The sequence below is a fragment of the Hyla sarda genome, chromosome 5, assembly GCF_029499605.1.
Source record: "Hyla sarda isolate aHylSar1 chromosome 5, aHylSar1.hap1, whole genome shotgun sequence".
NCBI classification, from domain to species: domain Eukaryota; kingdom Metazoa; phylum Chordata; class Amphibia; order Anura; family Hylidae; genus Hyla; species Hyla sarda.
This window is the reverse complement of record NC_079193.1, coordinates 162111915-162124863: the sequence shown is the minus strand read 5'-3', so window position 1 is coordinate 162124863 and position 12949 is coordinate 162111915. Positions and strand designations below refer to the sequence as shown.

Here is a 12949-nt window from a genome sequence, read left to right as displayed (position 1 = left end):
CTAACGATACAACATTTCTAGTGTACATCTGACATCTACCAAACACCTGACATGTATGGAACTTATACAGTGCTTAATTTTTTGATCTTGGATCTACAAGTAATATAGCTTCCTGAAACAATATTCCTTAAACGGGTATTCCAGGAAAAACTTTTTTATATATATCAACTGGCTCCAGAAAGTTAAACAGATTTGTAAATTACTTCTATTAAAAAATCTTAATCCTTTCAGTACTTATGAGCTTCTGAAGTTAAGGTTGTTCTTTTCTGTCTAAGTGCTCTCTGATGACACGTGTCTAGGGAAACGCCCAGTTTAGAAGAGGTTTGCTATGGGGATTTGCTTCTAAACTGGGCATTTCCCGAGACAGGTGTCATCAGAGAGGATTTAGAAAGAAAAGATCAACCTTAACTTCAGAAGCTCATAAGTACTGAAAGGATTACGATTTTTTAATACAAGTAATTTACAAGTCTGTTTAACTTTCTGGAGCCACTACATTTAATTGTCCTTTTACAGTGTTTTTAGAAAGACATTGTACAGCCAGTAGTACCTCATATAATAGATAACACTGACATCTGCCGCTAAAAAAAACTAAAACAAAAAGTAGCATAACCAACACAAACTGTGGATTTTTGATGCTTTTTAGTAGTAAGAACCCTCACAATCTGCATGGAAGAAAAGGGCCATATGAGACAACATTGTCCATATTGGATAAGGCAGTATCTGGAACTACATCCCATCTCTATTCAGACTATAATTTATTTGCTTTAACACTAAACTCTTTTTATGCTGCAAAAAACAAATGTTTTTAGATTTCTGACTCAATTAGTTATGTAAGTAAGTGTCCAAAGAGAATACCGTAAAAGAAAATCTACAGAAGAAACCAATGACATTAACATTCATTCAGTTATTGTTGGAAGATGAACAAAATATCACTTTTACTGTATGCAGGATTTAAGGGGGGTATTGTGGTGTTTATTGACTCTCCAGGCATTTGCCCTCCCGAGTACTTGAGCTGTTACAGCGTGTCCGAGAAGAACACACTTGCATTCTTTTTTTTCTTGTTTTCTTTTTAGCTTTATTCGGCGACAATTTGGCATTGTTCATCAACAATATGTCCTTGAATTTTATATACATTTAATGTCTATACTGTTTTTCTTATTTATTGCTTTGTATTACATTTTTTTTTTTTTGCTGCCCTCATTAAGCAGCTCATCTCTTCTGCATGCTTGCAAGACAAAAGGTCCTTGAGCAGGACCTGCCAGCTTAGCCAATCACTGGCCGAGATGAGACATCACTGTAGCTGGTGATTGGCTGAGCAAGCAGGTCCTGTTTTGACCTCTTGTCTTAGATGCAGGCTGAGGAGAGATGAGCATCAAGGCACTGGGAAAGCCCCAGTAATCTATAAATTTAATAGTTGAATACCCCTTTAATTACAGGGAAGGTAAAAAGTACACTTCCCCAGGGTCTCCATCAGCCACCCTCTCCATTTTGTGATTCAGTCTAGCAAAAAATGAGGAGGATTGGTCATACATGTATATATGGCTCTTTCTTTTCAAATCTATGGGACTCATTGGGGGATATTTAGCAAAGCTGTCTATGTCCCGCATCAATATAGACCAAACTACAGAGCGTCAGGCTGGTCTATTGTGCGCCTAATGTATCAAAAGGCGCACGGCTCTTGATAAATTCTGCACACGGACTTCGGGATCTATGCTTTAGACTTTATTTAAACCTGCTCCAGCATGGTCTGACATTTCAGCGTACTTTCAGCCGATGCGACTTGTCGCTGAAAAGTCGCTTTTGATAAATTCAGCACCAATGCATTTTTCCATCTAAAATAGACTAGAATGCATCATGTTCTAAAAATCCTCCAAAGCAAAAGTTGCACAAATTTAGACTGCGACTTTGCGACAAATTTAGACAGGAAAAACAAGCCTAAATCCTTTGATAAATCTCCCCCATTGACTTTAAAGTGGCCATACATTTTTAGTAACTTTCAGCTGAGGTTATTCGGCTGACAGTTATCTCTCCTGGCCTCCCTATAAAAATGTATGTTTGGCATGGTCGGAGTTTGTGTTTCATATATATGGGGAAGGGTGAAGTAAGCTGCATGCCAGACAGCTCTGGTGCCAGCTAATCCCTCAAAGACCAATAGTGCCAAAGAGTAAAAATCCGACATGCCCGACAAGCTAATTGAAGCTGACTAACCTGAATTTGTTGCGAATTTCAGGAAATATTCGATTTGCAACGAATGCGAATATCGCCACGATTCGATTGCGCAAATCGCTTAATTAAACTCCATTTACTGCCGTGCAGGCTCCAGGGCATCTAAAATGGCAGATCCACATGTCAGTACATGGGGCAAGGAACGCTGGGAAGGTGGGATGACCCTGAATCACATGCAGGATTCAGCCACTATATGGTCTCCTTCTACTGATGCCACCTCCAGGCTTGATCATTGTGCTGCCATGTGACATGTGACTCCTTGTTAGATTAGATCCTTTGTACCCACAAGCCGGGACACTAAAACTTGGGAGTTAAGAGTTAATTTCAAAACCCTCAATTTCAATTTAAAAATCTTACATTTCTATTTAAAATTCTTAAATTTCAATGGTCTCCTCATGCTTCTGCCAACTCCAGGCTGTGCCATTCAAACACTATATGGTCTCCTTATGCATCACCCACCTCCAGGCTCTGCCATTCAGGCAAAATATGGTTTACTGATGCTGCTTGGCCTGGGTCTGGAAATAACATTTTTTTATGGTAGCACTAGCTACCCAAAATCTTCGGTTTAAATTTCAGAATTCATCTTTTAATCTTAGGGACTGTGAAGCCCTAGTGTCTACTCATGCGGCTGCCAACTACTGGCTGTGCCATTCAGACACTATTGTCTCCATATATTGACTGTGTATTGTAGGAAACATGTGGGTATCCTTGAGTTACTCTCCCAGCATTATTGCCATGTTGATACCAGACCAGTTATAAATGGAATATTGCCAAAGATTAGCAGAAACAGGGAACTGTGGATACTGACCACCGGCTGTTGGAATTAACTGACTATCCCAGGTGGTAGATTTACCATTATGAAGTTCCTCAGTTTCAGTAGGCTTTAAGTTGTTCATTCTTTGTTGTGGTTCTTCAGTTGCAGAATTAAGTTGTATCGTAATTTCCTGTTCCTCCGATAAGCTAATTTCACTGGAACACATAATACTCATATTGTCATCTAATGAAGGATCCTTTTCTTCAGAGAACCTATGTATCATTTTATTATTTTGAATCTCAGGTGGTATTCTGACAATTTCTGATTATAATGGAATTTTGGAATCTGGGACACTTGTAAAAATAAGTATTTTTAAGCATACTGTAGCACATTTTTCTGCACTCATGAGTGCATACCACATATGTACATCTATGTAGTGTACTATTTTGTACCTGTTAATCTGTCAAGGGTCTATCTACTGTGAAAGGACAGCCAATAGTACACACTTGCTGCTGTTCTAGACAAATGCTGTTTTAAGCGAAGTGAAGCGTATTGTACTCCCCTCATATACGCAATAAATAAAAATTTAAATTTAAAAATCAGAAATTTCAATGGTCTCCTCATGCTTCAGCCAACTACAGGCTGTGTCACTCAGGCAATATATGGTTTACTGATGCTGCTGGGCCTGAGTCTGGGAATAAACATTTTGTTATGGTAGCACTAGCTACCCAAAATCTTTGGTTTAAATTTCAGAATTCATCTTTTAATCTTAGGGATTGTGAAGTCCTAGTGTCTACTCATTCTGCTGCCAGCTCCAGGCTGTGTCATTCAGCCACTATATGGTCTCCTGATGCTGCCAACACCTCCACGCTGTGTCATTCAGCCACTATATGGTCTCCTCATGCTGCTAACACCTCCACGCTGTGTCAGTCAGCCACTATATGGTCTCCTCATACTGATGCTCTGTCATTGTGCCACTCTGCGGCAGTGATTCTAAAAGCGATGCCTGTAATCTGCATGTCATACTGAATAACAGTGTTATTTCACTACCCCAGAACTCTCCATATGCGTGTTAGAACACAGCAAAATGTTCTATACCCCTATTGAGGCTCTCTGTAGGCCAGACATAGACGTTTTTAATATAGATTCCTGCAAATAAATTTGGATCGAAAAATTTGGCGAATAGGCCAAATAAAATTTTTCAAAAGTTCGCTCATCTCTATGCCCAACCCTTCCCTCCACCAACATATTCTGGAAGAGTCTGGAGACCACCATACACCCTAGACAGGTTCAGCCAATAGTAGTCTAAGATGTATGGGTACTTTAAGTGAAGAGAGCCACCATTATGTGGGTATAATAGAAGGTAAAAAATACTATGCTACTTTAGTTAAGAAGTCTGTTCATGCTCAATAAATATCTCATCCTGCATATATAATTTTTTGCACTAGCATAATATAAGGTTCCCATTGTCACTGTACTGAGTTACAGATCCCAGAAGTGTATTGTAACCGAGGCACGTTTTATGTAAACGTCTGTGAATTATAGCTAATGTATGCTGCCATAAATTATTAACAGTCCATCACTTGTTATGCAGAACATGAGCGATGTAGATTTTAGTAGCTTATGTTTTGTCATCCTTCTCTATCACCATACCTGTGCACAGATGTCTTCCATTGTGTTTTGATCATTGTATAACTCAATGTATAGATAAGATTTTCTTGTGTCAGGCATTTCCCTCCGTAGCAGAATTACTAAGCATGCAGTTACTATTTTCTTGCAGATGCATAGAATTTTTGCTACTCTGTTTTCTCATGTAAATTTATTTTTAAAATCCCTGTGATAATTGATGATTCTGTATCTAATCTATTATGTTTAGGATCCCTAGTACTTCCTGGAATCCAATAGTTTAGTTTATTTCAGTCCCTGGTATTTCTTACACTATTGTTTCCAGCCCCTGTTGTATAGTGGCCCTTTGACCTTAGTACCACATGAACCTGGTGCCCTGTATCACTGAAAACCCCTGGTAATAATTTATTTGGTGTCCTGGAGTCTCCTATGTCCAGTAATTGGGTGAGTGCACCATCTTCAGTATCCAGTGGTTTGATGAACCCAGGCCCTGGTGTGTAATACCTTGTCGCTCTTGCAATGTTTCTCTTTATGCAGATATTTTTATCTGATGATCTTGGTGACTTTTTAGTAAATCAATTTTGGCACTACTCTCAAATATTTGTATTCACCATGTAAAAATAATGTTGAGAATCTTATTCAGGACTCTGATATGTTAGTTACTTTTTTAATTCATTGAAATGGGTGTGTCTATTTATCCTCTTTGGCTATAAGTTGACATTTACAATGGCTTTATTGTCAATAGGGGGACATTTAGAAGGCAGGATTTCAATGTTTTGTAGAGATTCTAATACTATACATAGTACAGTAGTCTACAATACATATAATGGTCTTTCCTGGACCATTGTAACCGAAAACCATACTCAACATACAATTCCACACATGGTCCAATTTCTGGTTCAGTAGTTTTTATTAGGAGTTTTAAAGTACAAGTTAAAGGATATCTGTAGTGCAATAAAACTTATCCCCTATCCGAAGGATAGGTCGCGGGGGGTCCGAGTGCTGGGGCCCCTGGGGATCTCCTGGATGGGGCCGCAGCAGTATGCTGGATAGGGGGCATTCCTTCCACGCATGACGCGGGGGCGTGTCTGCCGCGGCTTTCTGCTGGGGACGAAACTTCACTTCCTGCAGATTGCCGCGGCCCCATCCAGGAGATCCCAGGGGGCCCCAGCGCTCGGACCCCCCACGATCTATAACTTAGCACCTATCCTTTGGATAGGGGATAAATTATTTTGCACTGGAATACTCCTTTAATACAATAAACATAAAACAAAAAAAAAGACAAATAAGATATATATCATATGTACTCGACAAAGTCGCCAGATGATCCAATTTTATCCATATTATCTTTTGGTCACATAATGTTGCCACAAAAACCCTAATTTTGCCATCCACAAAAAGTGTATAAAAACATAACTTTTATTGCCTTACACCAGATAAAAACTTCCAACCCACTACTCTCGTTCGTTAAAAAATTCTTAGTGCACGATACTATACTTGCTACAAAATATGTACATCTGTGTGTGATGGTGTGGCTGCAATACATATATATCTTTAGTGTATATTATATCTATAGACAATCAACGAGATATTATGTATTTCATATTGCAAATGGTAAAGTACACCTATTAAAGTTTAATATTCTATATTGGAAATAATCAGTTCAAAATATGACCAACAGGTGGTTTTAAAGGCATCTACTCATAAATAATTTACAAAAAAGGCAAGAATTTATAAAAAAGAAAAAAAAGAAAAATAAGTTGAAGGCGGTGTATCTGACATTCTTCTTCACGTAACAATTTTACATTTAAATTCCCACGATGGGGTCCCAATTTGCATTTGCTAATACCCCAAAACTTAAGATCCAGGGGATTAATGCCATGTGTTTTTTTTCCATATGCCGTGATAGTGGAGTATCGGTCTGTGTGTATTGATTGTACTTAAATGCTTGGAAATCCTCTGTTGAACCGTCTTTCCAACTGTTGGGCAGTCTTTCCAATATACAATTTGGGACAGCTCTATTGAGCAGCATAGATCACTCCCATAGTTTGACAGTTTATGAAATCTTGAGTGACATAAAGTCAGTTATCCAACCGATTAGCAAATTATTTAGTATGAGGTAAGTAATGACAGAAAGAACACCGACCACATGGATGGGACCACTTGACTGGGGATCATGATGATAACTTTTGCCAGTTGATTAGTGGAGGTGGAACAAAAAAAGAGAAACAGAAACATAACCGCATTTCCACCATTTGTATTTTGATATACTTGCTTCTTCGCATAATTTCAAAAACTAACAGGTTGTTGGTATACATTTTCATCAAAAAGTACAAGCCCACTCATAGAAACATAGAAACAGAGGGCTGGAAGAATGGTAGGAGGAAACCCATATGCAGTCTCCTGCTAGGTTTGGGACCCACTCTGACTAGGTGGCCTTGACGTGGCGAGTGGGCTTGTACTTTTTGATCAAAATGTATACTATCAACCTGTTAGTTTTTGAAATTATGCTGAGAAGCAAGTAGATAAAAATACAAGTGGTGGATGTGGAGCTGTGTTTCTTTATTTTTGTTGTACATTAGTGGAGGTGGGTTTTCGATAAATGTCTGTATGTACACAACCCTGGTGATCAACAGAAATAGTTAAATCCAAAAACAGTGACAGCTTAATGTGAATGTTAAATGAGCTGTTATTGCTTTACATGTGACATATTTTAACATCATGTATGTTTTATGTATGCAGGCTTGGTGCACCATGTTTCAAACTTGATTGTGGAAACAGCAGCTTTGTATCTGGACGATGACAAAAGTCGATTAAAAGCTGCCAATGCCCAGCTACTTTCTCTTCTTGAGGTTCTGCATTGTATTCTAAAATACACATCTGGTGTAGTACGAGTGGTCATTCAGGTATGGAAACAAAAGTACATGCTATATACAACATTTTATTCCATTTGAATATTCAATATGCAAATAGTATGCACAGGTAAATTGAAAAAGCATGGTGCAAAAGTAAAGATCAGTAACCTAAGTGGAAAATTATGAGAGACTGGAAATCAAAGCAAAACTGGTTCAGCTGCCTATACAAAGTAAGCGGGAAAGTCAGTCTCCACAACCTTAGATTTTGGTGCTCAGAAAAACCATTGAGCAGATTTATCAAAACCTGTGCAGAAGATAAGTTGGCCACTTGCCTATAGCAACAAAATGGCTTTTATTTTTATTTTTCAGAAGCCTTTTAAAAATAAGAGAAGCGATCTGATTGGTCTCTGTGGACAACTGGTCAACTTTTCCTCTGCACAGATTGTGATAACAGGGGGGACAACCTGGGCAAATGTCCAAAAGGGCCTCCTGAACTCTAGAGGTACAGTACAGACCAAAAGTTTGGACACACCTTCTCATTCAGTTTTCTTTATTTTCATGATTATGAAAATTGTAGATTCACACTGAAGGCATCAAAACTATGAAATAACACATGTGGAATTATATACATAACAAAAAAGTGTGAAAATATGTCATATTCTAGGTTCTAGCCACCTTTTGCTTTGATTACTGCTTTGCACACTCTTGGCATTCTCTTGATTAGCTTCAAGAGGTAGTCACCTCAAATGGTCTTCCAACAGTCTTGAAGGAGTTCCCAGAGATGCTTCGCACTTGTTGGCCCTTTTTGCCTTCACTCTGCGGTCCAGCTCAACCCAAACCATCTCGATTGGGTTCAGGTCCGGTAACTGTGGAGGCCAGGTCATCTGGCGCAGCACCCCATCACTCTCATTCTTGGTCAAATAGCCCTTACACAGCCTGGAGGTGTGTTTGGGGTCATTGTCCTGTTGAAAAATAAATGACGGTCCAACTAAACGCAAACCGGATGGAATAGCATGCCGCTGCAAGGTGCTGTGGTAGCCATGCTGGTTCAGTATGTCTTAAATTTTGAATAAATCCCCAACAGTGTCACCAGCAAAGCACCCCCCACCATCACACCTCCTCCACACCAGCACACCTGTGAAGTGAAAACCATTTCAGGTGACTACCTATTGAATCTCAACAAGAGAATGCCAAGAGTGTGCAAAGCAGTAATGAAATATTTTCAGTTGTTTCACACTTTTTTGTTATGTATATAATTCCACATGTGTTAATTCATAGTTTTAATGCCTTCAATGTGAAGCTACAATTTTCATAGTCATGAAAATAAAGAATATATGTGATAGGTGGTCATAGGGAGCAGTATATATGTGATAGGAGGGCATAGGGAGCAGTATATATGTGATAGGGGGTCATAGGGAGCAGTATATATGTGATAGAAGGTCATACAGAACAGTAAATGTGAGATAAGGGGCCATAGAGAGTATGTGATAGGGGGTCATAGGGAGCAGTATATATGTGAAAGGGGGTCATAGGGAGCAGTATATATGTGATAGGAGGTCATAGGGAGCAGTATATATGTAATAGGGGGTCACAGAGAGCAGTATATATGTGATAGGAGGACATAGGGAGCAGTATATATGTGATAGGGGGTCATAGAGATTAGTATATATGTGATAGGTGGTCATAGGGAGCAGTATATATGTGATAGGAGGGCATAGGGAGCAGTATATTTGTGATAGGTGGTCATAGGGAGCAGTATATGTGATAGGGGGTTCTAGAGAGCTGTATATATATATATATGTGATAGGGGGTCATAGGGAGCAGTATATATGTGATAGAAGGTCATAGGGGGCAGTATATATATATATATATATATATATATGTGATAGGAGGTCATAGGGAGCAGTATATATGTGAAATATGGGGTCATACAGAACAGTATATGTGAGATAGGGGGTCATAGGGAGCAGTATATATGTGATAGGAGGTCATAGGGAGCAGTAAATAAGTGATAGGAGGTCATAGGGAGCAGTAAATATGTGATAGGAGGTCATAGGGAGAAGTATATATGTGATAGGAGGTCATAGGGAGCAGTATATAGTACAGACCAAAAGTTTGGACACACCTTCTCATTCAGAGTTTTCTTTCTTTTCATGACTATGAAAATTGTAGCTTCACATTGAAGGCATTAAGGCATCCAGGCTGTGTAAGGGCTATTTGACCAAGAAGGAGAGTGATGGGGTGCTGCGCCAGATGACCTGGCCTCCACAGTCACCGGACCTGAACCCAATCGAGATGGTTTGGGGTGAGCTGGACCGCAGAGTGAAGGCAAAAAGGGCCAACAAGTGCTAAGCATCTCTGTGAACTCCTTCAAGACTGTTGGAAGACCATTTCAGGTGACTACCCCTTGAAGCTCATCAAGAGAATGCCAAGAGTTTGCAAAGCAGTAATCAAAGCAAAAGGTGGCTAGAACCTAGAATATGACATATTTTCACACTTGTTTGTTATGTATATAATTCCACATGTGTTAATTCATAGTTTTGGTGCCTTCAGTGTGAATCTACAATTTCCATAGTCATGAAAATAAAGAAAACTCTGAATGAGAAGGTGTGTCCAAACTTTTGGTCTGTACTGTATATGTGATAGGAGGTCATAGGGAGCAGTATATATGTGAAATACAGGGTCATACAGAACAGTATATGTGAGATTGGGGGACATACGGAGTAGTATATGTGAGATATGGGGTCATACAGAAAAGTATATATGAGAGAGGGCCACGGGGAGCAATGTGTGGAGGGGGGATGGTCTTTTGGTCCAGTCACCAATACAGGTCATCACCAATAAACAGAATATCTGATCGGTGAGACCTGACCCCTGGGACCACCACTGGTCATGAGAATAGAGGTCCCTTGTCCCCCAAATGAATGGAGCAGCAGCACATGATCACCTGCAGCTCCATTTGTTCTCTATGGGACTTATAAACATTGCTGATCGCTGCACTCACATGTATGGAGACCCTATAGAGAAATAATGGAGTGACATGGGATCATGTGCAGCCATCTCTTTGTTTTGGCACTTTGTGTTTTCTATGCTGTAAAAATTACTTTTACCCACAGTGGCCAAAAGTCAGAGAGGAGTGGCCAGGGATCTACAATGCCCCGGGGCTGCCAAGCCTCTCTTCTCTGGCGTCACAACAGCGCCCCAGTCTGACTGACACTCGGCTCTGTTTCTTTCTCAGTCAGTGCTGTGATGTCAGAAAAGAGCTTGTAGATCCCTGACTACGCCTCTCTGACTTTTGGCAACTGTAGATAAAAGCCATTTTTACAGCATAGAAGACAAGGAGTGCCAAAACAAAGATATGGCCGCAGTATACCAGTGATCGGCTTATGCTGTGCTGACAGGTTATTGACCTATTTTTGTGTGACAGTTGCGCTTTAAACAAGAAAGTATTCACTATGGGGGAGATTTATGAAAGCCTATGTAGAGGATGCTACTCTCATTTTTAAAAAGGCCTCTGATGGGTTGCTGTGGGCAACTCCACCACTGATCCTCTGCACAGGTTTTCATAAATCTCTTCCTATATAGCTTAGATTTGGACCCTATAATGCATTTGTGTTATGACCTTCAGCTGAGATGCAGCACAATTCAACATGGTGATCTTTGGTCATGTGACCCATGGGCTCCATTTTTATTTTTGCCCAGGGCCACACTTAGTCTAAAACTGGCCCTGAATTCCTCCTCCCACCTGGGTCCTGTCTTGGAGATTGCGAGGGGTTCTCTTCGTGTCAGTATTATTTTACTACAAAAGGTGAAAATGATTAACCAGAAGCCATGGAAAGACCCAAGGAAACTATTATTATGTTTTTTCCAACAATTTTAGATTGCAAAGGGCTAAAATTGTCTTTAACTCCGTTTGTATACCTTAAAATTTAATGATGGACTTGCTGTAGAAGACATGAAAAAAATGCTGGCCACATATTTATCTGAAGACCAGGCCAGTAATGAGCTTGGTGTTATAGTTGTAAAAAGTTAAGGGTTAGTTTTTCAATAATGAAAATGTATGCAACTTTTCAATATACTTTCTGTCATTTCCTCCTTATTTTCTATGTCTCTGCCTGCAATCATTCAGTAGAACCTTTATTGTTCACCTTTAGCAGACAAAAGTCTGTCCTAATCACATGATTGATAATTAGGTGCAGGACTGATTACAATTATTTTTTCCTTAGGTGTTTAATTTTCATTAAAAAACATAACAGACAGCAGAATGAAAATTGCTAGAAAGGTGTAGATATTAAAGTAGACAGAGAACAGGTCCTTACATTACTCATTTAAGGAACCTGTCACATAAACAATGCAGTCCTATACACAGGTTTTTCTGCACTTTTCTGTGGCAGACCCCTTTTGAAGTCAATGTAATCTGCCATGGTTTTGGCAGTATGGCAAAACTGCAGCTGAAAACCGGCTACGACTTAAAGAAGAACTCCGGGATGGGACCTGGCACTCAGTGAGGAGCGCATGCTGCAGACGGCGATCGCTCCAGTCATTTCTATGGGAGTGCTGAAAAGACCGGAGTACAGCATGATAGGTGCTTTCATAAAAATGAATGGAGCACATGCCGTCTACCGTTAAATTACACAAGCCCCTCAGTGAGAGCCGGGGTCCCGCGATTTATCCTCTATCGGCTGATCAGCTGCCCCTGAGCATCACATCCTCTGAGGTTGCAGGATTCTCCAATCATTACTGGGAGCTGAGGAGGTGCAGGCCTAAACTGAAGAAGTTGAAGAAACTTTTGCTAGAAAATCTTCAGCGATTTATTCTCTATCCTATGGATAGGGGTAAGTACATTTTTGCCATAGTTCTACTTTAAGCTATAGTGGGTTTTTCACTGCAGCTGCATCCACGGCAGATTACATTGACTTCTATGGGGTCTGCCGCAGATTTTCCACTGCAGAAAACCTGTGTATAGGACTGCACTAACAATGTGACAGATTCCTTTTAAATTAGTAATCTCAGGACCTGAACTCTGTTTACTTTAATATCTACACCTTCCTTGCAGTTCTCAGTCTGATGCATGTTATGTTCTTTAATGAAACAGACTTAAGAAAAAAAAAATAGCAATCAGTCCTGCACCTAAATATCAATCATGTGATTAGGACAGACTTTTGTCTGCTAAAGGTGAACAATAAAGGTTCTGAGAAGTGATTGCAGGCAGATATATAGAAAAGAAGGAGGAAATGACAGAAAGTATCTTGAAAAGTTGCATACATTGTCATTATTAAAAAACTAACCTTTACTTTTTACAACTATAACAACACGCTCATTACTGATCAAAACACTATAGAGGACAGTGCACTGCTACAAATTGATCTGGATAGGTTGGAGTTTTGGGCTGAGAAGTGGCAGATGAGGTTAAACACTGATAAATGTAAGGTAATGCACATGGGGAGGAAAAATCCGGGCTGGGATTATGTATTAAATGGGAGAACAC

General features: G+C 39.7%; 1 protein-coding gene across 9 annotated transcripts in view; it reads left to right on the top strand.

Moving 5' to 3' along the window:
• The window catches only part of ULK4 (unc-51 like kinase 4), an 819452-nt gene that overhangs the window by 591213 nt on the left and 215290 nt on the right, over positions 1-12949 (top strand). For all 9 annotated transcript variants that reach the window (XM_056520600.1, XM_056520601.1, XM_056520598.1 and 6 more), the window contains one exon: positions 7349-7512. In XM_056520600.1, coding sequence (XP_056376575.1) covers positions 7349-7512 — 164 coding nt within the window. The remainder of the gene's footprint in view (positions 1-7348; positions 7513-12949) is intronic.